Source organism: Trichogramma pretiosum, unplaced genomic scaffold (assembly GCF_000599845.2).
Source record: "Trichogramma pretiosum strain Unisexual culture from Peru unplaced genomic scaffold, Tpre_2.0 scaffold9, whole genome shotgun sequence".
Lineage (NCBI taxonomy): Eukaryota > Metazoa > Arthropoda > Insecta > Hymenoptera > Trichogrammatidae > Trichogramma > Trichogramma pretiosum.
The window spans coordinates 915,401-939,983 of record NW_019641697.1 but is presented as its reverse complement, the minus strand read 5'-3'; the positions used below and the strand labels follow the sequence as shown (position 1 = coordinate 939,983).

Sequence of the window (24,583 nt, the reverse complement as noted above, 5' to 3'; positions counted from 1 at the left end):
TCGTCGCGTGTGTATAGAATCACAAATTTCGCGAATAAATTGCGAATTCAAAAACTGACAGAGACCCGTGCAGTATTATTAGGGCCAAGCTTTGTTAGCTGTATTTGCGGCTTATCGGCTCGAGGGGATCGAACATCACGAAAAAACGTGGGTGAAAATTGGGCATGTGTATCAGGAGCTCATGAGTCGTGATGTACCGAAAAGAAAGAGCTCCGTTTAAAAGGAGGCCGGCCTTCGAGATACACTTGGCCGTCTGAAAAGGAGAAAATAAATGATTAATGTTTATGTTTATGGTAAAAGGTTTGTTTTTCACCCGATTACAAATATGCACGCGTACTAACTTTCTTCCAGCAAAAAAAAAAAAAAAAAAACAAGAAAAAAATACGACAACAACAAACACAAGGTCTATAACGAAGTGCACGAAAGAATAGATTTAATTATCCAACGAGTATAGTTTAGGCGCCCGGAGCCGCTGGTGCAATTTAGCCATAGTCGCGTTGAGCTACTTATCCGCGGCAAAGCTTGTGTGCACGACACGTACGCCAACGCGATATGCTGCTGTCGAGAGCACGAAACAGAGAGAGAGAAAATCAAAGCCAAAAGATTAATGCATCAATGAAAAAGTTTATTCTTTTTGAACTTTCACCATTGTCTACGCGCGGCTAGCGTAATATAGTATGCGCGAGCTGCAACTCGATATTCGCGTTATTTATGTGCTACGTAGCTGCGCTCGGGGCTCGTCCGCGATGCGCTCGAAATTACGGAAAATATAGTGACAAAAGTCGCTCGAGCCATACAGCTCCTCGCGTCGTGATTTATGCCGATTCGCGCGCATCTATTAATGCTCTCTCGTTGGCAGACTTGGCTTCCGCGAAACATTCCTTTGGCTTTTGCATCGCAGGAGCAACGAAGCATCGCATTAGGGAAGAGAAGATAAAAAGTCCAAGGTTATCGCGATGCTGCGTTATTCATATTTTTCACCTGTCGAGACGTGCAGACCGAAGAAAGGCGTGGCGTCAGACCTTCGCTAATTTCTCCTCGCCTCGATTCGAGCATAAATTTGTTTCTCTCTCGTCATTTTTTACAACTTATTTTTTTGATCGAATATTCAACATAGGCACATAGAAAAAGAGATGAAAAAAGAAAGCTACAAAAAAGTTATGTATTTTCGTGAAATCGTATTTAGATTAACAAGTATAATGTATGTTCGGGATGGCATAGATCAGCCGTGTATAAAAAGTGCGTTACATAAGTTATATCTCAAAATCGACGCATAAAATTTTTTCGATAATTTAAATGATAATTTATAAATATCGCGGGCAGCAAAGAGTCGCGCTCGAATGTACTTTTATTTCTTTGAAAAACAAAACGGCAAGACGATCGAGGGATAGATGAAATAAAATACAAAGAACGACGCGAGTTGCAGTTTTTTAATTGCCGGCACAATTGAGAGATCGCGCGGAGATGCTCGGTACGTATATATTTACTTACAAAATGCGCAATGTGTCTCTTTTAGACCCTTGAACCAATTTTCATTGCCGCAAATGCCATCAACGTTTTATATCGAAAACAATAGCTGCATACGAGCGTGTGTGCGTTAGCGCCTTAACTCGGCAAGTACTTAGCTGCTTCCGCCGGGCAATGAAATTTCTCACCATCACTCTCTTTAAGTCTCTCTCTCTCGGTCGAGCGAGAGATGCGATGATAAATAATTGTGTAGTAGAAAAAATCACCATAGATCGTAAAAAATTGATCATCGCTCTTGTGCTGCACCAAAATGTCGTTGTCGCGCGCACCGGTAAAAGCTCGCTCTTTATATTTCTGAATTTGAGTGCTTTCCGGGGCTGCAAGCGATACCACAACGCACCAACTATCAATCATTTTTTAAGTACGCCAGCGTAAGATCGTAATTACGATGCACGTCGGTATTTACAACGTTGCAAAATATAATATGAAGCGTGGCGTGCGCCAGCCAGTAGAAATTTATACGTCTCAACGACGACCGAACGATGCGTTCGTTTAAAAAAAGCGGCTTTCTCCATTATAATATCCAATCCAAGGAGATTTACCAACTTCCGTCGTTATATTATAACATAAGAGTTTGTTTTTGAATTTTGGAACGATCAACGGCCGTTTAATCGCCATTGCTCCACATCGGTCTCTAATTTATTTTGTCGCTTCCAATTTCCATGATATTATGTAGATTCGATAACACCAGCTCATTTCAAAACGTTCATTTCCTCGCCGATATACTTTTTACAGCAACTTCAAACTCACCCTAATGCCTCCGAGTTGGCGCCCCGCTGCAAGACTGTCAAAACAAAAACAAATAGCCGCGTAGGCTATCTGCACCTTGTAGGCACGCCACTCGTGATACAAAGCACGCATCTCGATTCTGCAGCTCCGACGATTGCTTCGCACGAGTGACGGCTTTGGAGTCTGGAGTTCGAACTCGCTATTCGCTGCTCGCTCAGAGCCGTCGACTTTATAATCATAACATGGCCTTCCTTGACTGAAAACAACATATAATAGGGTCTGCAGTCTGCACTGCGTTCGCGACGGATGCTGCGGTAAAAGCGAGGAATCACCGCTGTAATTTATAGAAACTGGCTCGGTAGGAGAGCCGGCTAAAGAAAGAAAGAAAACAATGACGGCAAACGGCGATAATGCCCACGGGATGACACAGGCGCCCTCGAAAGCGGACCTCATTATCAATCAGCACTGCAGGTTGTGCGCCAGAATTGCCGACAGACTCGTCGGCATCTTCGAAACGGAGGGTCGCCAGCACGACGTGCAGAGCAAAATCGAAAAGTGCCTTCGCATACAGGCAAGAGGCTGCACTTGACTTTTTTCTAATTTGCCTGCTTATTAGAACAACTTTTATTACCGTTTCATTTGTTCGCCTCTGTAAGAAATATTTTCCAAGTTCATTTACACCGCTTTTTTCCAAGGATTGTTTTTAGTGATGATACAGCTTGTATTTTTTGTTACTTACATTCTTTGCTTCGTTTAACAGCTTGTTATCTTACAAATATTCAAATTATATTATCAAAGATGTGTTCAGTTATACTTGCGATAATTTTTTCACTAACGTGCTTGACGCAAATGTAAAAGTACTTTCGACGTATTTCGACAAATTGAAAGTTACTGTCAAATACTTTTAATAAACAAGAAAATATCTAATATTTCTTAGTTGCATATTCTACAGCATTTGAAAGTTTCTCATCTATTTAACGCTTATTTCTTACTTAGGTCAATATTTAAACTGTTCATTATCTGAATTATTGAATAATAACTATTCAATATATCTTTTTACAGATTTCAACTGCAGATTCTTTGCCACAAGCTATTTGTTACAACTGTTTAAAAATATTGAATCAATCTAATGATTTTTACATCAAAAGTAATGATGCTCAATTACTTCTCAAGAAAGTATTTTTAGAATCTGAAAAATCACTGAAAAAAAATACAAGTTTTACGGATTCAAATAATCATACCTCTTCAATTTTTTTACCCGAGTTCAAAGATTGTTCAAGTGATGATAGTCGTGATAATCACAATGATAATATGAGTAACTATTCTTTGAACAATACAGATATTGAAAATAATGAAAATATTGGAGACCAAGATGTAAAAAATCAAAAAATTGCAAGAAAAGTAAAAAGAAAAAACAATGAAAACAAAACTAATTGCATAAAAGAAGATAAAAAAAATAGAAAAAGACCTGATAATTATATGACTGGTAAGTTAATTAAAAAATGCTTGAAATTTTTAAATTTAGTATATTATTCATATCCATGTTGTTTTTTAGGAACTGACTCTGATATGGAGATGTTGATTAGCACTGAAAAAAAACCTTCAAATTTACTCCAAAAGTCAGGTACAAAAAAAAGAGAGAAACAATTTAGATATCCTTGGCTGTGTACAGACTGTAATGAAAAACTACCTAGCTTAGAAACCCTCAATGAACATCATAAAAATATTCACAATCAAGATTCTAAGTTCATGTGTGTGCTGTGCTGTAAAATTTACAATAAATATTATGGTTTTCTAGCACATGTTAAAAAACACAAAAATTTACCTCAATACAGGTAATGTTAAAATTTTCAAAATAAGTATATATTGAATTCCATATTATTAATATATTTTATTTCATTTTTTAGCTGTGATGAATGCGATAGAATGTTTGTTCATAAAAAAGTATTAGAAACTCACAAAGCAATCCACAGTAATGAGAGACCTTTCATTTGCTCAACATGTGGAAAATCTTTCAAGCAACAAAGTGCGCTTTATACTCATTCAAGGTGCCATTTACCAGAGGATAAAAAAAATAAATATCCTTGTGATCAGTGCGATAAAAAGTTGGATATATTTTTTACTATTGTCAAAAAATTACGTTTTTAGATAATTGTATATAAAAAACTATATTTCTTAGATTCTCTACAAAACCAAATTTAATAACACACAAACGAATTCATGCTGGTATCAGAAATTTTACTTGTGACCAATGTGGGAAAAGTTTTATACAAAAAGGTAATCTGGAGGCACATTTTTTAACACATTCCGCTGAAAAACCATTCAGCTGCTCTGAATGTCCAAAATCGTAAGATTTTTATCATTGTTTTGTCATCAATTATAAATAGTTGTTAAAATATGAAGGATTTATTTTAAGATTCAAGACTTCGCTGTTATTGAAAAAGCACATAACTGTTCATACTGGTGCTAAACCTCATGAATGCAATGTATGCGGTAAAACATTTCGAGAAAAAGGAACTCTACGTGAACACGAAAGAATTCATACTGGAGAAATGCCGTTTTCTTGCGAATTTTGTGGAAAATCTTTTAGATTCAAAGGCATATTGACTGTAGGTATCATTATTTTATTTTTTAAAATAAAAAATAACTCAACTTATATTGCTCAGACTCATCGTCGACAACATACTGGTGAACGACCTTATAGTTGTCAAGAATGTCAGCATCATTTCACCAACTGGCCTAACTATAATAAACACATGAAACGACGTCATGGAATTGACACCTCAGGTTCTAAAAAGAAACTAAAAAACAAAACAACTCAAGAGAATTTACAAAGTTCACAATCAATGGAAATTAATGAAAGTGTAACTTCTCAACCATGTCCAATAATAGTTCAAGTAAGTAATTCAAATGACAGAAATTCAGAGAATTTTCTCAATAAACAAACTTTCATGTAGGTAATTCAGGCAGTACCTCATGTCACTATGGCTCAATCAATTGTTCTACAGACTGATTCATCTAATTCAGCTACAACTGCTCAAACGTATGCTGAACCTAATGAAATTTTACCAACCATAATGCATGATACATATCAACAAAGACCAATAGCATCTCAAAATTATGGAGGACCTCCATTGGCTACATTTATGCAGACTTATTCCAACTTATACAGCGTATCTGAAGCTAATAATACTATCAATCATAGATAATAATAGTTTACTTCATACATAATAGTTTAGTGCAGTTCTCAAACAGTGCAAAATTTTTTGAATTGTGAAGATGTTTATAATCTTCCTTGACATTAAAATTAATAGTGTTTATGCATTACGAGATACAAAAATTTCTTACACAGAGTATTGCAATACAAGCTCAAAGTACAACAGTAAATTTTATAAAAATTTATTTGAAAATTCAAATTATTTATCTATGATTGTTTCACATACAACGTAAAATTTTTGTAGATTCTAATATTTATAATTTGTAATTGTATGATAAGGGATAAAATACGTTTTCATAATGTTAAATGACGTTGTGAGACCATATTTTCAAAGTTTTTTTTTGTGAAATTATTGAATAAATGTTATTAGATGTTTGAAATTGATTGTATGAGAGGAAAATGATTTTTTTTAAAAATTAATTGTAAATTAGATTTTGTATTTTATTATAAAATGATATTGTTCTGATGAAAGACATCTTTTTACAAATTCTTTAAATGTAATACAGTAGAAAAATATAAAACTTAACATCAATGTCTCACTCCTCTTCATTCTAAAATGTACAAGAAGAAAAATTAATGATAATTCAATACATATTGATATAATGATCTGTGAGGAAAAAATTACAAACCTCATCGACATCTTCATCTTCATGTATGAGATCCTCAACCATGACGGTGGACTTAGTTATTTTATCATCGAGTTCGCTAAGCGCATCGATCTCACTTTCTCGAATATTTGGCCAAAACATTTTTGTCAAATCTATAACTGAATAAGCATTGCACTGAATTTGTTTCTCTACGAACTCTTTAATTGTATCATAAACCGCTATCATTTCTCGCGTAGGCGCCGGCTTCAGATTTTTGTAATGTGTTTGATTCAATGTGAACAAGTGAAGATAGAAACTCAATTGATTGTACAAGTCTGTTTCTCTGTTGAGTCTATGAACATTGCCATCGAGACATACGTAGCATTTGGGTAGAGTGCGCAAAGTATCTAAGGTAACTCTTCGCATGACTTTGGAACAAATGGGATTTTCACACTCAACCTCGCCATAATAGTAATCTGTGACCAATCTTCTAATATCCATCTGTAATTTATTCTGTATTGAGTAGCTATACTTCCAAGGTGGCATATCGCAGTCGGGATTAGAACACATCGCTAGTGATGGCTTAGGAACTCCTGCGAATTCGGTAATCGTGGTATTAATTGAATTAACAGTCTTGCATTTCTCGTTTCGGCACGTAAACGAAAACGGCGTGCATTTCTCATAACGATTGTCCTGTACGCACAACGGCACTTCACCATCTTCTTGGTTTGTAGGGTTGTAGGTTTTTCGTGGTTTGTACTGGTCCCCGACGCCCAAATTCTGTGCCAATAAAACGTCATCGATGCCTTCGATCGGCTCGCATATTCTCAAAACTACTGGATGAATTTGATTCAAAAGGTAATAGTTAATGTCCACTTTGAGACTGTCACTCTTTTTGAACTCTTCAATGTGATAAGCCCGCTCCAAAGGCGTTCTATCTGTACCGTCCTGAAAAAAATTAAAATTAGTATTTCAATAAAAAAAACTTCAATAACTTAAAGTGTTTTCAAAATTTGAGTAAAAATAACATTTTTCAAATACATTTGACACATCAAAAAATGAGTTCGAAAATAGTCGTTTTATTTTTACCCACGATTTGGAATCTCTTCAACATTATTAAAACTCACTTCACAAATGATATAAGGCACTGTATCGCCAGCTTTCCATTTACGACCACCGCTTTCGTTAAGTCGCAACGCAACAAGTACGTGCGATAATTTTTTGTCATTTGGATATTCGTTAGGATTCTTTGATAATTGCTTGGTAATAACTAGCAATGAAAGAGGTAACTGTCCTTCGCGTAAATTTTTAGAGCATTGTTGAAGTATATCGAAGATTTTATCTAGACGTGATTCGGAAGCTTGATCGCTTAATAACTGGTCTAAAATTTGACTGAAAATAAAAATAAATAGGTCGTAGTAAATTAAGGCAGCAGTTTTCAGCTTTTTTAAATTAATTCACTTACTTTCCGATATCGCAAGCAAGTCCACACCAATCTCTTCTGACGATGTCAAGACCTTTAATCTCTTTAACAAACTGCAATTGACCATTGGGTGTTTTACTCATAGTAAGAGCAGCATATTTTTTCTTTTGCAATAGTAATAGGTATCTGAAAACTCCATCAATATCCAATTCGACTTTTCTATAAGTCTTGTTGACCTCTTTTTTTATCTCTTTTCCAATATTAAAGACCTGATCGAACTCTAAGATATTTGTATTAATCATAATGGAATCAGTGTCTCCGTAGATAACTTCGTAATTGGCTTTTTCAACCAAACTTTTGGTGTTCTGCAAAATTTCTCGACCTTTCATCGTGACAAGAGCAGCTAAACCTTTAGCGTAGAAACGGCAATGCGTGGCACCGAGGCAACCATACATAGAATTGGCAGTGAGCTTTAAAGCTAGTTGACGAATATTATATTGTACTTTTAATTCGGGTGATGTGTTTGAAGCTTTCATTAATTTTTTCACTTCAATGCGGCTCTCGACGAGTTTCCGAATTTCTGTAGGTACAACGCCGTCTTCTACTGAAGATTCTGGTAATTCTAAATCCTGTAAAAATTAATTATTTCAATTTATTACATAAATTAAACATTTTCTGATGAAAAAAGATAAAGACTCACGTCAACTTCCGAGTAAGCAGCACCAGGAACTGTAGTAAAACATAGATTGAATTCTTGAATGATGCTCGGGTATAATGAATTAAAATCCATCAGTAAAATTAATTTATCATAAAATCCTTTTTTTGGATCTAACACCAGACCTCCCATATACTGTGGTTTTTTCTTTCCTTGTGCTTGTTCACCTTCTTTCTTTTTATTTGATACCCTTTTATCAGGAGTAATGTATCCTCTTTGATGGAACGCGTGAAGCAAGAGAAATTCGTTACGTTCGGCACGACCAGCTGACAGAGTACGCGACAGAGTGTTACCGGCCAATTTTGTTATTTGCAAGTAAAGAGGTAAAATATTCAGTTCAACAACGATGCTGATAATATACGATGCCTGCATCATACTAGACTGAACAAGAGCTTCGAGCTTTTCAGCAGTCGCATAAAATTTAGGACAGTCTTCTGGTTTAATTTCTTTGCACTCATAATCTTTTTTATGAAGTACCGAAACGCAAAGTGATACAAGATCATAGCTGCGAACTTTCAAATTCAATTCTTTGGCAGACGTAGTGATGTCGCAGATTGGCCTTCCACAAAAAATTTGACTCAAATTCATTTTACCCTAGAAAAGAATTCAACAATGATGCAAGGGTGTAAAAGTAATAATAGATAATAACGAACCTTAAAGTACGGTGGAACTAAGCGCCTGAGTTTTCCGACGCAACTCCAGTTTTTCACTTTCAGAGCAAATATTTTACTCATTAATACATCGAACTGAAAGCCACAATCATATCCTACGACGATATCGGGATCTGCTCGCTGAAATATTTCGAGGAACTTTTCGAGCAATTCAAGTTCTGTGTCGCAACGTATCACTTTGGTCTTGGTGATTTTGGCCAAACGATCCTTACCCTTAATTGGCCATGTCGTAGTTTTTGGATGGGTAACCACTGCATAAGGCTAATATTAGTAAAAACTCTTTGATGGGCAAATCAATAAAAATATCAACTTACAGCAATAATGTTCATTAAATGGTGGTTTGGGTGGGGCTTTGTCCAATTGAAATTTGTTGTGGAGTAAAACTCCAATAATAACAATTTCATTTTTCTGTTGTTTTGGATCTAATGAAACTTGAACATTTATTGTTGCCATCGAAATAGGGGGCAACATTTGAGGAGTTGAATCAGTTGTAACAGTAACAAATTCCATTTTTGTGCTAAATACCTGAAAAAATCAAGTATTCTTGCTAAGCACTGAACCAAAATTTGAAAAGAGGATAAAAATAGTCAAATTTATACCTGAACTTTAGTCCAAGCAAAAGGATTGTCAACGGGTACAGCTCCTTTGATATCCAACCAACATGGACCTTTTATATTTCTTTCAATTAAAAATAATTCCATTGGATTGACAGAAGTGCCAAAAATAGCTTCAATAGCTGGTCCAGAATAATCAGGATCACAAGCTGGGTCCGTAGCTGGATAACGAACTTCTAAATATTCAGACGTGGTCGGTATGCCTTCACGCTCAAAAGCATAATTTTTCGTTGTTTCGCGACTTCGAAAATCTTTTATGCCAAGTTTACGGGCGTATTCATTGAATTCGGTATAAACGTTGGTCAAATTGTTCTCTTCACGTGACGATTCATCATCTTGTTTTGTTCCTTCTTTTTTTACATACTCACGAGGAAGAAGGAAAATTCTTCTTGGTATGTTTTTAACACCAACACAACAAGAAACGTAATCGTTTAATGAATCAACAAAAACTTTTCCCAAGAGATAAACGACACCTGGTTGTTTGTATGGATCTTCAAAAGCATCCCACCAAAAAAATCTAAAAACTTGATCTCCAGCGGAATTTTTAACTGTAGGGAATTGTATCTTTTCATCAGTTTTGGAAGATTTAATAAATGTACTGTCATCAGTAGGTTGTAGAAAGTCTTCTTGCCAAGCTTTGGCAAAAACATCATCATTGCGCTTATCAGCATCTTTTTCTTTCCACATTTCAGAACGATCCAAGGTGGACTGTACATTTATCACAGAAGACGAAGTATCTTGATTACAGCTTGTATCCATATCCGAATTTGCAAAATCAATATCAGAAATCTGTGAAGTAGTAAAATAAATTACCTAACTAATATTTTGTAAATGATATATATTTTTATGGAATTGCACTTACATCACCAATATATTGATCCAAATTTTCTTCTGTTGCTTTTTTATCAAGCTTTTGGATTGTACCTGTTCCATTTGTAGCTTCTTTGTGTGTACTAACATCCGCTAATGAAAAGTCATCTTCAACAAAATCATCTAAATTAAAAGTTTCAGTTTCCATTTCCAATGATTTTGGTACTTCATTAGAATTGGAATATTTCTGATCTGGTTTTTGAGACTTTTTTGATAGGGTTGATATTTCTTTACTAGGTTCTTTGATTTTAACTTCTGTTTTTGAGGTCAATGTTTTAGGAATAATAGTATGATCAGGTCGATCATATATACTTTCACTTTCAATTTCATCTAAAACAGTTGTTACTATTTTTGGTTTCTTACTTACTTCTTTCATTAATTGTGCCATTACTAAATCATCACTATCTTTAGTTCTGAAAATGAAAGTAAATTTGTAATAAGTACACATTTATAAAAAAATTTTTAACTTCAACTTACTTTGGTGTCATTTTAGGAGTAGACTTGAATTTATTTAAAGGTCGAATTTGTTTGTGAGTCTCTTTCTCACTATTTAATTCAGCCATAATTTCACCCAGAAGATCATCATTATTTATTTTTTCTTCAGCTTTCTTTTTAGACATATTTGAAAATAAACTTGTAATTTTTCCATCTCCTTTGGTATCTTCTTCACGTTTACGTTTTCGTGGACCTTTCTTTTCTTCTTTCGCAAGTTTAGAAGCCCTTTTAACACTTTCATCATCCAGGTCATCATCAAAAATTTCACGTCCATCTTCAACATAGCCAGAACCACCTCCTATCAGTGGAAATAGATACATTGAATAAACATATACATTTTTATTCGTATAGGTTTTTTATAAATAAAAATTATTATAAACAAACATAAACAAACCATCATCGACAATCCAATCATCATACTGTCTATCTAAGACTTTTTGCCCATACTCATCTTCATCAACTTCATCATAAACATTTTGAAGTTCTTCCACTTCATATGTATGTTTTTTACCTTTCAGCTTTTTGAATCTATCTAAAGCAGCTAAACGACCTGATTTATCAACTTTTTGTCTTTTGTTTCTTTGAGTAGCTAATGCTAAAATAAAAAGAAAAATAAAGTTAAAGAAATAAATTCTCCATCATGCAAGGCTAATATCCACAAAATTAATAATAAATGGGATGTACAACAAAAATATCTTCATAAATTAATATTCATTGAACTTTCTTTAAAATCATCACAACACAAGGTGTAAACAAATCAAAAGCGCCTCTTTTAAATGAAATTTTTAAACAATATCCCACTTACAATCATCCATGATGAATTCTTTTATAGAGTAAAATTGTATATAACTATTTAATTAAAAACAGCAATGCAATAAACGTTCTCATTAGTTTCAAAGAGTTTTGAGTGGTTGCAACTTGCAGTAAAATGCTAAGTTATCCCGCACTTGATGCGCTTTTGGCGGGAGCAGACAGTTTGTCGAAAGACTTGAGGTCTATGTGCAATAAAACTTTGTACATAATCAACGCTAACTTCGCACATCATGTGCACAGTGCAGAATACGTATCTGATTATTTCCAATTGCTTGTAACTATTTACTATTAAAAATTATTAAACATTCAAATTGAGGGTCATGGCTCATTAACTTTATTTGGCTCTTGGGCAATGTAAATAAATAAAAATAAATAATCAATCGACGAAAGAATGTCGTCAACATCGATGACAGATATTTTGCAAAATTAAATTCACTAAGAGCTATGTTCAGATGAATCGCGGGCGGACTTTTCGGGTCGAGACTCGAGAATTGAAGTATGTATATATACATAATGTATATATGTATAATAAATGTCTATATACATACTTAGTCTTTATGTGCCTGTGTGTATGGTAGGGCAAGCTTGTTAAAAAGTCAGAAAATATAACATCGTAGCGTTAAAATTCGATATTAATCACGAAAGGTAATTTAATAAATAATAACATATTAAATGTTTACGATGGTGAAGGCTCCATATTCTTGTCTACTATACATTTCATTAAATTAAATGACCAACACTAATATGCGTTTTTATTATGTTTGTTCGTGCTCAGCAAAGTTTTGTCGTTACGTGTATAGATAAGTAGCCTGTCCAGAAGATTGAGACAGACACTTTGCGATTGTAATGTATCGGATTCCTTTGTTGATCATAACTTTTCATAATTTACACATTAAAAAATCTGGTAATATTGATCGTCGTCAATAGTCAATTCACTACTAGTGAATTTCAACGAACTAATTATAGTTGAACTAGTCTTTTACTTTTTTTATTATAAATAGCTACGAAATTTCTATCATGTTTTGCGTTGCTGCCTTAAAAAATTTTTTATTTTTCGAGCTGATCTTTAATCAATCGTTAATCTTTCGTCTATATTGGACAAAAAATACAAATATTCATCTTTACTATTCAAAATTACAGAATCATTTTATCCAATTTTATTTAAAGTATTTCAACCATTATTTTGTTACAGAAGATATATTACGACCATGGCAAATACTCATAGCCCTACACGTTTCAATGGAGAGGCTGACAGCTTTTATGACTCTAATTTCACATTAGACATTAACCAGAAAATGCGGGTACCTAAGAGTATCAGGGTAGCAGGTGATTATATGGGAGATGATATGCCCAATGGTAATACATGGACTGGTGCTTTCACTGAAAAACTAGAAATGAATGTGCCAGATAGAATTCTTGTCGTAGGTAAGTACCAAAGAAAATTCATCTGTACTCAGGTGCATAATATACTTATATATTTTTTGTTACATAGGTCAAGAACAGCATATAGGAACAAAAGCACCTCCCAGAGAAATTGCTATTGAAAATGCTGTCTTACCCAAGTCTGAACCTGCCTATGCTCGGTGCATTGTGAGTCTCATGTATACTTTTTTAATTTGATTTCATTTTAAATAAACTAAAACTGGAAATTAAATAAATTATAGACTCCTCCTCGAGTGCTGACATTAGACACTCATAATTTTCCAACCGTTGATGAAGATAACAGAGCTATTTCCAATGGTGATGTTATGACTCCTATTAAACCACAAGAACAATACATTCATGAAACACCAGCTCTAGTAAGAAGTATTAGGTAAACAATTTTTTTGCTGTCCAATGATTTATTATTTTATATTGTATTTATGAATTGTGTATAATTTTAGAGAACAAACTCCATATGGAGTTTTGGATACAACACTACCACCGGGCGATGAAGTTCAGCATTTAAAACGTCAAATAGGAAAACTTAATCGACGTGTCATGGCAATTGAATCAGAAATCCAACAGCAACAGCAACGAATGAAGTTGATTTATGTTATTTCAGCTTTTTATGTATGCTTAAAAACAATTTTCTGGTTTGGAAAAAACTAGGTACGTTTAATCCTCTATGGGTTATTAGAGGATTTGTAACATCTTCAATGGTACGTCGATGGGTTGCGCGTCGCTATTATACCTCGAATAATGTCGTCAGTACCAAAAATCCATTTACCACCAATGTTTGAACGGTCGCCAAATATTATAATAATTAATGGAGACATCAAATTACATAACTACGAAAAAAATTTTTCATTGTAACATTTTTATAATTTATTACGTAGAAGTGAACTTAAACTCAATTGACGTGTTAAGTATGACAAAATAATTTCTCAAAATGGTTGAGTGTAATTTTTAAAGCAAAAAATGTTACAAGATCCTATTAACGTTAATATCATTTATAATGATGCAAAATTTTATAATGGTGAGAAGAGAAAAATTTTACTTTGATTCGTTGTAAATGATAATACTTTCTCTTTATTTCCATTAGTATAGGAGTTATATAATAATGCGGAGAACACAATAGTGTATATGATTGAATTTTAATGGTACACAATATCATAGTAAAGTATAATTCTATTAAGTACGAGTAGAATAAGAAAAGAAAAAATTAAAAACTTCATCAACATTATTTTTTGTTCTATAATTTCTTGTTATCATAATGAACAATTGTTGATAGAAGTATTTCAAGCAAAAGAAAAAAAGATCTAAAGTAGCTTCAAGTGCTAACTACTTATGTCATATTACTCATTGAATTATGTATCAGATGAAACTTGTACAGAGAATATATGCATAGCGCAAATTTGAAAAATTTACATTCATTTATTAGTTATCCATTCAATGTCAGTAAATGAAAAAAAATTTATCTTGTTAATGATAAAACTGTGGAACGTCTTTTATTACTTATGGACACAATCAATTGTTTTATTTAAATCATTGGAAATTAACAGTTGTTATTCATTTAATTCTAATATTATTTTATTATAAATTACTGAACGTGGTTTCTCCTTAAATAATTAAAAGTTTTAATTTTTTAAACTTATTCATTACTATGACCAATAAAAAATTTTGATTTTGCCGCCGATACACAACCCTAATTGTGATAGCATAATCATGGCGAATCAACATGGCAGAAGGGACGAGAGTTTGTAATTTGTACACACAGTAGTTTACTGTTTGATTCTCATCATATCAACGTGCCAAAATATCATAGTTCAAAAGCAAATATTTTCAAGAAATTTTTTGTAGTGTCAGGATCATGATCAACGATGCGATTGAAGCTGAAGAAACTCTCTTATTTGGCATATTTAACATGTCCGCTGATAACAATTGTTTTCAGTTTGATTCTTGGTTTCGTCACGATGTATTTAGAAAGTACCATTCCACCGCTCTTTATTTTCATCTCGATTCAATTTTACCTAAATTGGTACTTAGTTCATCGTATTTGCCGAAAAGTAATTATTACACATCCTGTCGACAATTGTCGTGATGGTACAGACAACGGCTCGAGGCTCTATTGGTACTGTGGACGTTGCAAACATTACACTCGCAGACCAGCACACCACTGTCCATTTTGTAAAAAATGTTTCTATTTCAGAGATCATCATTGTTACTTTCTAGGATGTTGTATATTAAGACAAAACATGGGCAATTTTATATTGACTTGCTGGTATGCAGCATGTGGCTGCATTTATTCAGTATTTGTCGTGGGACCTTATTTGTATGAATATTTCATGCAGTCGGATATAAGCAAATTGAACGTGTATTATTTTGCGCTTAACTTCTTTTTTCCCGTAACTCTTGCCAAATTTTTACTAGTCAATAATGAGAATGTGCATGTGTTTTTAGTAACTTTGTTCAATGTTTCCATATCCATTGCTATATTTACAATGATATATGGATTTTGGAAATTTTATTGTTGTTTTACAGGCAAACAAAGATACTATCCAAATAGAGAAAAGTCTCAAGATATTTATGAATTATTTGGAAGTTATGGATTTTTAAATTTAATTTTCCCTTTGAATGGACTTGTGTATTCTAGGAATATTGATGAGAAGTATGAATTAAAATATGTTTGATGTATGTGTATTTGTTAATGAAAGATTTATATAAGATAGTGGAAATCACAAAGAATTTATTTTGTGATACTCTTCAAAAATTTCATGGATATTTTATAAGAATGTTATAATTTATTTTAGTAGATGTAAATGATTAATACATTTTATCTCAAAATAAATGTATACTTCTATTAAAAAGTTGTTATCATTACATTCTTAAAGAAATCACTTGCAGAGATAGTTACTTAAAAAATCGATTTCAGCATCAAAATAATACCATTGATTTTCATAACTAAATCTTTGTGTTTATTCAATATTTCAATTAAATTATATAAATAAAATTATCATAATTAATTTTTATGTTCTTTGCTACAGCACATACATATTTACATAACATTCAATCCACACAAAATCACACTTGGATGATATGAATTGCACCATCACAGGAATGAAGATAAAAAACACATTATAGTTCAGTGTGCTCATAGTGTGCACTTTTAAGATTGTTGGGATGAATAAATAGACCTTCCATAGCCTGCCAATGAACATAACCAGTGCTGGAATATTCACCGACCACTTCACTTTGTCCTGATATTGGTGTACCATAAGTTCTACCAGTGACTGCCAAGTATCTGAATAATCACAAAATTCTATTTAAAAACTGTATAATTTAAAAAAAATATGAAATAATTAAGAATTTACATTTATAATAGATACCATGACAATTATTCTTTAAGTACAACTAATTTTCATAAATAAGAATGAGTTTAAAAGCTTTATACTCACGCATCAGTATCAATATGTTTAAACATGACAGGATCATCTCGTTCCCAATTGTCTCCTGGACAAACTACCATCCAATGATCACCAGTGTCACCATCTCCTTCTTTTCCATAAGCTGAAACTTCCTGCTTCCCACTAAGAGGTGAACTGACATGATGCGAGTGAAGATTTTTCTTTGTTGCAACGTGCTCCAATCTTACAGTGTCTCCGCACTTAATTGGTTCTCTACATAAAAAAAAATCATTATCATTGATTATTATTCTTATAAAATTTTAAATGAAATTCAACAAATTAAAATAAAAATTTTAAAATGCATACCCTCTTGTACAGTGTTTTCCTGTAGGAGCTTTGACCAACCAATATGAATTTCCATCTTCTTTAAATTCAACTCCAGTAACAGATTGCTGTCCACTTCCTGAACCATATTTAATGTCATGGGAATGCAAGCGTACTCGGAAATCTGTGTTCATCAGCTTTAAAACTGAGCCACAAGTGACATGTTCTACTCCCTTGGCTTGAAAAATAAAAATAAAATGTTATCATAAGACGCATAATGTAATATTATTAGCTCATTAATGTAAATTTTCTTCTATAATTTTACGATAAATTGATGTGAAAACATTCTAGCATCATGGCCAAAGGTTATTAAACGCTAGTATCTTTAGAAATATTACTTTTAGCTACTAACCATTGCTACTGGAAATGTATAATACCAGTAAAAAATTCGCTAAAGTAAAAGTCTTTAAAGAGATCATGATGTTAATTCGATATTTATCCAGTCGGAGTGAAAACAACAGACGTGTATCAGCGGCCGACGTAGCAAAACTCAGCAACGAGTGCTGCGTCCACTAGACACTATGACTTATGAGCCAGCTGAGCTGAGCTTTAAAGCAGACGCCGTATTCCAAGGCCAAAAAAAGAAGAAGAAGAAGAAGAAGAAGCAGACGCCGTAAAATCGCGAATAAGAGTCGCGCACGTGTCAGTTGCTACTCATAAATCGCAAACACTGAATCACAATCGTGTTTATAGTGGGGATTTGGCAAATAATAATCAAAACCAAACAAAGATTGACATTTAAGTAAAAAGCACTTTAAAACAATTGTAAGTAGTATAGGTTCGACACAATTCGATAGCAGAACGAGAGCGAGCCATTTAAATCGGTAATTTGGAATGTTCTTGCTGCTAGGTTTTAATTCAATGTAAGGGAAAATTAATTTGTATGGCACTAGATAGGCATAGGTCTTTTCTAATAGGTAAGTCTTTAATTAAAGCCATACATTTCTAGAGAAATAAATATATTAAAATTCTATTGAAACACACAAGCAAAATATACAATACATTGTCAAAATCGAAAAATTAGAGCTACTTGATTTTGATGTTTGAAAATGGAGTTTCTTCAATAAAAATAAAGTTTTAGATATAAAATCACATTGATAATTTGAATATTATCAAAAAGTCAAAACAATTTATTGATTTGACGATAAAACGTTTATTAAAGAAAAAATAAATTTGTAATATTTTGTATGCTGGGATATAGACTGCCCCAAGCGGCTAAAGTGCAAACTTTGTCGCGAAAACTATCGCGAGTTAGTCCTCGTGTTAACCCTGTATAAGCTTACATATTACGTGTAGGTAGCTGTCTGTCTGACTGTAGCGACTTACATACATGTACACAGACATACTTCTTCGAGCTGCGCTGTGTATGTAAACAAAATGTGCGTGGGGTATAAGAAAATGCCCATACAGACACCATGTGGCTAATGTGTAAAGTTAAAAGTCAAGGATTGGAGAAGGACGATCATCGCGACCATTTTACTTCGGATCGTGTAGCACTTTTAAGCAGTTCGGGACTTACGCGTGAAAAAGTGTCTCGGCATCTCCCTCCGCATGGGCCCCTCAGCTCACGATGAAGATTTTCACGGGGTAATCTCGAAACAAGATTTCATTGGAACCTCGTTTTTATACTTGACAAGACTTTTTCCACGAAGTTGAAAAATCGATTTTAAAAAAGCGTCCGAGGTTATTCTGAGATTGCAGACAAAAACTCTGCTCCGTTTGTTTTCGATTCGATTTTTTATTTACGTTATGAGTGTTTCGTCGACGTGGAAATATCATTTCCTAGGTACTCGTATCGTCGTAATCGGTGTTTATTTTTCTTCGTACCATCCATGGATCTCGTGCTTAAAGCGTTTTTCTTTTTTTATTACAGTGGCTCGATTTTTAGATTAATTAAAAAGACTGATATAAACCAGGAAGCAGCATATACCTTTGGGTATACACATACGAGCTCATTTTTCAAGTGAAAAAGAATAAGATGACTTTGCATAAAGATGTTTTTGAAACGATCTCTTATGGTATACGAAAAAATTCTTTGAAACTCGTCCAAAAGGTGCTCCGTAAGTTCGGACCCTTAAGTCCGACCAAATTAAGAAATTCTGGAGCTCAAACAACAGATTATCTTCTGCTCGTCAATTCCATCATCATGGGGCGGAAGAAAATCACGAAAGAGCTCCTCAAGCACAACTTTTCGGTCAATGGGCCGATATGTGACAACCTCGTGGATACTCCCTTACACTATGCCGTCCGCTTCAATGACTACGGTTTGGTCACAGATCTACTCGAAAAAGGGGCTAGAATTAATTGCAAAAACAAATACGGTGATTCTTCGCTTGTTCTTGCAATGAAACTCAAGTTCTACCCAATTGTAAAGCTTTTACTTTTGAAGTATTTTGATCAGTACGACATGCTCTCGTTTACAGATAGCAATCATTTGGTTGCTTATTATATAGCGTGTTTGACAAACGACGAGGTGGCGGTGGGTCATTTCGAGGCACGAGGTATTGCAGTAAAATTTCCAAAATCAGAAAGAAATTGGATGAAAAGAAAACTGAAGCTGCATTATGCTGTGAGACACTCGCACATTGCGTTACTTGATCTTCTTATCAGATTTGGTTACAGTCCTAACCAGAAAAATTACAATGGTTCAACAGCCCTGCATTGGTGCTTCTCAAATTTCATGGAAAATAGGTGTCAAAAGTATACTTGTCAGCAGATGATTGATGTGATACTCATGTCAGATAGCATTGCTCTTCAAAATAGTACGGACAGGAAAGGAATTTCTCACTTCCATATAGCTTGCACAAGAGACAACCCTAAAGTTGTAAGAAAATTCATTGAAAATGGAGTTGATATAAATCTAGCTATTCCAGATTGGTCAGACATTTTACCTTGTTATACTCCTTTACATTTGGCAGCTGACTTTCATTGTCCTGAAGTTATTGAAGAGTTACTCAAGCATGGTGCAGATGCTAATGTTAGAGATGATGAAGGCTATACTCCTATTCATGTTTCCTTTAATATATATGCTTCAGAAGATGTCCATCATTATTCTAGTGGAGTGATGATCAACATGATGTTTCAAAATTCAAAACAAGAAAATTGTGAAACTCTTGATCAACTGTCACATTTTCATATTGCTTGTTCAATTAACAATAGTGAAACAGTGGAAAAATTTATTGAATTGGGAGTGGATATTAACAAACCCATCAGTTGGACATCTCCTTTATTACCTGGTTATACTCCTTTACACTGTGCAGTGGAATTTAACAGTGTTGATGTTATAGAAATATTGCTAAAACACAAAGCAGATATTAACGTTATTGACAGGTGGAATAAAACACCATTACATTTAGCTTGGGTCAAAAAAGAAAAGTTTTGGTACCGAGATATAAGCGATAAAATAATAGATTTACTTTTGGAAGCTCATAATGACACCAGTGTTAATTCAACTTGTCCAGATGGTTTATCTCATTTTCATATAGCTTGTACACGTAACAATCTAAATGTAGTAAAAAGCTTTATTAAAAGAGGTGTAAAAATTAACCAGCGAACATCGAGCACATCGAAAGATTTAAAAAAATGTACTCCTTTACATTGTGCTGTCAAGTATAATAGACTTGATATAGTGAAAGTATTATTGGAAAATGGGGCTGATGTTGACTTGAATGGAAAAGAAACAGGCTATACTCCATTGTATGCTGCATGTGACATAAGTTACAATAAAACTTATGAAATAATAGTTGAAGAAATAAATTCTTTTGAATCAAATGAAGAGCCTAGTTGGCAGTTTCCTAATAATGTCTTGGTTGGACAAAGCAAATTTATTGATGCTTGGTCAGAAAACAGAAAAAATCACATAGAAATTGTTAAACTTTTACTACAGTATAATAGCAATGTTAATGTACAAGTTTCAGGAGTTCCATTATTGTTACATATCTTCAAATCCAATAAACATGAAAAAGTCAGCAAGGTGATTCAACATTACACCAAACAATACATTTGTAATCACATCACTGAATTAATTGATCAGGAAAATATTATTAGAAGAAAAGAAATTATGAAGATTTTTTTGGAATATGATGTTGATCTCAAAGCTGTCAATCCAGACGGATACACAATATTGCATGTATTAGCAGCAAGTTTTTTAAAAGCTGAATCTGACTATGAAATGGTTGAATCATTGCTTCGAAAAGGAGTTGATGTTAATATTAAAACAAAAAGTAACGGTTTCTATAATGGAGTACCTAGAAATTCATGTTATGCTAAAACATCAGCATTGCATTTAGCTGTCATCAATGGACATCATCATTATAAAATGATAAAATTGTTATTGAAACATGGTGCTAATGTAAATAGTAGAGAATCTTTTTTAAATTTTACCCCATTGCACATAGCCTGTCAAAAGTATAATGATGATCCTATTGAGTATTCCAAAATAATCAATATTCTCATGGAGAATGATGCTGAAATTGAAGCAGGGGATAGATTTGGATTAACTCCATTATTTGCAGCATGTCAGGCAAATGGAAAATCTGTTATGGAAATTTTAAAACATGGGGCTTGTATTAATGCATCAGGAGCAATATATGAAACAGTATTGCATTTTCTAGTTGAAGTACAAGGTTCTAACACAGCAACAGGTTGTGAAATATTTTCTGTTTTACAAACTCATATAAAAAAATTGAAACTTGCTGAACTTTTTGTGAGAGAAGACTTACAGTCTTACTGTACTCAGTTACAAGATAAAGAATTTTCAGCTAATAATAATGAAAAATTACCAATGCTTTTGAACCAGTGTAAAGAAGAATTGAAAATATTAAAAAACTACAAGTTGAATAGTTATTGTACACTATATAATTTTATTCATATGGGTTCAAATGAGTTAGTTAATTATGTCAAAAATAGAAATGTAGTACGTCTTGTACGATGTAGTAGATTTGAAATAGATTTTCCTCATTATGGGTATTTAATAAAGTTACAATTTAAACGAGGTAAAAAAAGAAGAGCACTAATAGAACCTGCTAAAGTTGCATTAATTTCTCTTACTGGTAAAACTTTACCTGACCAATGCAGTGAGTACATTTTGAGATTTTTTAGTAATGAAGATTTGAAAGATTTAATAGCAGTGACCAATAGCTAATAATGAATTAACTTCATTGAATTGAAACATATTACAGATAATGCATTTTAAAACAAACACTAAAGACTGTGACTCTAGTATGTAATGCTCATATAGTTTATTTTTGACAAATTATTATTTAAGGTGAAAAATCTCAATTGAAAAGGCTGTTTTAAAAAATAAACTTGTGATATAGTTAGAATTAAGCACTGTTCAATAATTATAGTAGCTTTGAAATATCAATTCTACAATGCATAATACAAGAATGATGATTTTATAAATATTTACTTATATAATGTAATGAATTAATAATCACAAAAAATATCGATTATTTATATACACAATAATGTTTTATATTTGTATGACTATTTTGTAAAATTTTGGTGTGAATGAAATTGCAGTATGATTATCATAATGAATTAAACTAGACTTGTAACTATGGTATGCAAATTGGAAAAGAATGTAATCATTTGTGGACACGAATAAAATAGATTTGTGTAAGTTGTATACATGTTTCCTAATTATTCAGAAGCTTACCTTGAGCAATTAGCATATTTATTTTAAATTGGAATAAAATTAAAGCTAAATTTCATAAATTAAATTGGTATTAGAGATAAGAAATAAAAAATATTTAACTTTGTTGTTTAATACTAGATAAAAATATGTATTTTTCAATTAATCGTTTGCAAATTGTAAAATCAAGATTAATTTACAGAGAACCAATAAGTATTTTTAACTATTTTTTATCTACCACTTTTACTAAACATGAAATCATGTTGAAATTGAAAATTAGAAATTAGGTATGATTCATAACTAATTGTATACTATACACTTAAACACTTGTCATTTCAGTATCTTCAATGACTAAATCATCAAGCATTTCTTCCAGAGTTATCTGAGGCATGTCTTCTGCATCAATGCAACTTGTATCAACTGGAATTGGTTTATTATTGTCTCTGTAAATGTTTATATTGTTTCTCATTTCGGTATCTTCCTCAAGCTCTTCTAAGAAATCATTATAATCATCGTTTTCTGTCCCGATATCTACATCCTCTGCAATATGTTTTAATTTCCACATCCTAGCTCTGCGTCTTGCGGACTTATTGGTACCATAGAATTTTCTGACGAGAATGACATTTGGTACCAAATCTTGATTAAGTTTCTCAAAGTTAGGATCATTAACATTCATTTCACCAAGTGCATAGCCAAGGACTGAATCTCCAGGTTTAAGTATTCCACCTAAATGTGTTCTTGTATGAATAGGATTCACATCTGATAAATCTTTGACAACCCAAGCATCAGCAATAACATATTTGTTGGATACGTGTCCTTGGCCTGGAAACTTTTTTTTCTCTTTTTCACTGATTGGCTCGATATTAATAACATAATATTCCTTTAATTGTTTAGGGTTGCATATACTATTGAATGGATATCTCCAGTATACATTGGCACTTACATCAGCAACCTGTCCTGAAGCCACATCTATTAAATGAATACTACAAGAAACTCTGTATATTAAACAAATAGAAGTTATTCCTCCTAGCTGATGTGTCAAATGTTTTGGTAAACAAATTACACTATCCTTTGACAGTGGTACCAATTCTATGCTGAATGTAAACTTGTAATTATAAACGTTGCTATGACAATCGTGAGAAATCAATTTCTTTGAGTGCTGATATTTGCATGGCAAAACCGAAATGATAAAATCAGTTAATTTTCTTGCCGATGATTCTTTCATAAAAAAGAAATCCAAGCCATCAGCATTAGGTTTGATAGAAACAGCATTTTCATGGGCTTTATGCTTCAGAATCAACTGCTCTAGATAATAAAAGGTTTTTCTATTGATAGATTTTTGTCTAACTTGAGCGGATGCGTTCCAAAAGTCTTTTGCTTCCTGTCTGTGGCAGTCTTCACACATTAGATTGGCAACAACATATTCTACAACGAATACCTGCTCAAGGACTGCATTGAGAATGGTACCATGAACAGTAAGTTGTACCTTGATCCTCTTTGAATGAGGTTCCGTCCAGAGAAAGCTAGCGTCTACAAGTTTGACTTTCTGCAAATTTTTCAACCTTTTCAAGCAAAGTTCCAAAAGCTCTCGAGACTCCAAAGCCGCTTTGACCCACTCACCCGGTGGCACGAGATAACGCTCGCAATTGCGACAAAAATTAAGTGTCGCCGTTTTCGGAATATCCTCGCTGAGGTCGATCCTCGAGCGTAAACATCCAACGCACGTGTTAGTAGGATTTGGCTCGATCGGAGTAGCGCATTCGCAGCAAAGAATATGAGCTTTAACCACTTGCATGGCTTCAGCCGGTAGATCCATCATGCTGTCGCCGGCACAGAATTGGTCCGCCATGATCACTGAAAATTATAATTTTTCTTCTTTAATAGAGCGAATAACGATGATATTTTTTAACGAGTAAAAATACACGGCTATTTAAATTCCCATTAACGCATAGAGTGTACGATCAACTTACGAGGTTACGATACAACGCACGTTGCAACTTGCGCCCCACAAAATAGACTGCTCACTACACACTACACAGAGCCTACAAACCAAGCAGAACGAATGACTTGTCTCTGG

The 24,583-nt window shown here is 33.4% G+C and overlaps 6 protein-coding genes and 1 pseudogene across 8 annotated transcripts; 4 read left to right on the top strand and 3 right to left on the bottom strand.

Annotated features, from left to right (window-relative positions):
- The first annotated feature begins 2,359 nt into the window (after positions 1 to 2,359).
- On the top strand, positions 2,360 to 5,687 carry LOC106651307 (zinc finger protein 260-like). Its single transcript, XM_014369747.2, has 8 exons — positions 2,360 to 2,827; positions 3,319 to 3,742; positions 3,812 to 4,091; positions 4,164 to 4,361; positions 4,436 to 4,603; positions 4,673 to 4,865; positions 4,923 to 5,153; positions 5,214 to 5,687. The coding sequence occupies exons 1-8, from the start codon at positions 2,648 to 2,650 to the stop codon at positions 5,463 to 5,465; spliced, it is 1,926 nt and encodes a 641-aa protein (XP_014225233.1). The 5' UTR covers positions 2,360 to 2,647; the 3' UTR covers positions 5,466 to 5,687.
- Positions 5,688 to 5,893: 206 nt separating this feature from the next.
- On the bottom strand, positions 5,894 to 11,810 carry LOC106651418 (DNA polymerase alpha catalytic subunit). Its single transcript, XM_014369902.2, has 12 exons — positions 11,654 to 11,810; positions 11,243 to 11,443; positions 10,831 to 11,146; positions 10,346 to 10,766; positions 9,469 to 10,272; positions 9,184 to 9,394; positions 8,852 to 9,120; positions 8,184 to 8,792; positions 7,526 to 8,112; positions 7,188 to 7,452; positions 6,103 to 7,008; positions 5,894 to 6,024 (listed from the first exon to the last, which is right to left on the bottom strand). Exons 1-12 carry the CDS (start codon positions 11,661 to 11,663, stop codon positions 6,010 to 6,012), a joined length of 4,614 nt encoding a protein of 1,537 aa, XP_014225388.1. The 5' UTR covers positions 11,664 to 11,810; the 3' UTR covers positions 5,894 to 6,009.
- A 325-nt stretch (positions 11,811 to 12,135) lies between these two features.
- LOC106651430 (transport and Golgi organization protein 11) lies at positions 12,136 to 14,506 on the top strand. Of its 3 annotated transcripts, none has more exons than XM_014369921.2 (5): positions 12,136 to 12,306; positions 12,857 to 13,086; positions 13,154 to 13,251; positions 13,326 to 13,474; positions 13,545 to 14,506. In XM_014369921.2, exons 2-5 carry the CDS (start codon positions 12,870 to 12,872, stop codon positions 13,750 to 13,752), a joined length of 672 nt encoding a protein of 223 aa, XP_014225407.1. In that variant the 5' UTR covers positions 12,136 to 12,306; positions 12,857 to 12,869; the 3' UTR covers positions 13,753 to 14,506. The 3 variants fall into 3 exon arrangements, with proteins under 3 accessions (XP_014225407.1, XP_014225405.1, XP_014225408.1); XM_014369919.2 differs by having other exon boundaries at positions 12,137 to 12,306; positions 12,854 to 13,086; XM_014369922.2 differs by lacking the exon at positions 12,136 to 12,306 and adding an exon at positions 12,493 to 12,565 and having other exon boundaries at positions 12,854 to 13,086.
- Positions 14,507 to 14,719: 213 nt separating this feature from the next.
- On the top strand, positions 14,720 to 15,977 carry LOC106651429 (palmitoyltransferase ZDHHC22-like). Its single transcript, XM_014369918.2, has one exon. The coding sequence runs from the start codon at positions 14,964 to 14,966 to the stop codon at positions 15,771 to 15,773; it is 810 nt and encodes a 269-aa protein (XP_014225404.1). The 5' UTR covers positions 14,720 to 14,963; the 3' UTR covers positions 15,774 to 15,977.
- Positions 15,978 to 16,035: 58 nt separating this feature from the next.
- On the bottom strand, positions 16,036 to 17,396 carry LOC106651431 (stromal cell-derived factor 2). Its single transcript, XM_014369923.2, has 4 exons — positions 17,224 to 17,396; positions 16,854 to 17,049; positions 16,539 to 16,760; positions 16,036 to 16,384 (listed from the first exon to the last, which is right to left on the bottom strand). Exons 1-4 carry the CDS (start codon positions 17,288 to 17,290, stop codon positions 16,219 to 16,221), a joined length of 651 nt encoding a protein of 216 aa, XP_014225409.1. The 5' UTR covers positions 17,291 to 17,396; the 3' UTR covers positions 16,036 to 16,218.
- An 813-nt stretch (positions 17,397 to 18,209) lies between these two features.
- LOC106651421 (ankyrin-1-like) lies at positions 18,210 to 22,502 on the top strand. The gene is made up of 2 exons (XM_014369904.2): positions 18,210 to 18,657; positions 18,745 to 22,502. Exon 2 carries the CDS (start codon positions 18,850 to 18,852, stop codon positions 22,012 to 22,014), a length of 3,165 nt encoding a protein of 1,054 aa, XP_014225390.1. The 5' UTR covers positions 18,210 to 18,657; positions 18,745 to 18,849; the 3' UTR covers positions 22,015 to 22,502.
- Positions 22,503 to 22,641: 139 nt separating this feature from the next.
- LOC106651426 lies at positions 22,642 to 24,577 on the bottom strand (annotated as a pseudogene).
- Between the last annotated feature and the right edge of the window lie 6 nt (positions 24,578 to 24,583).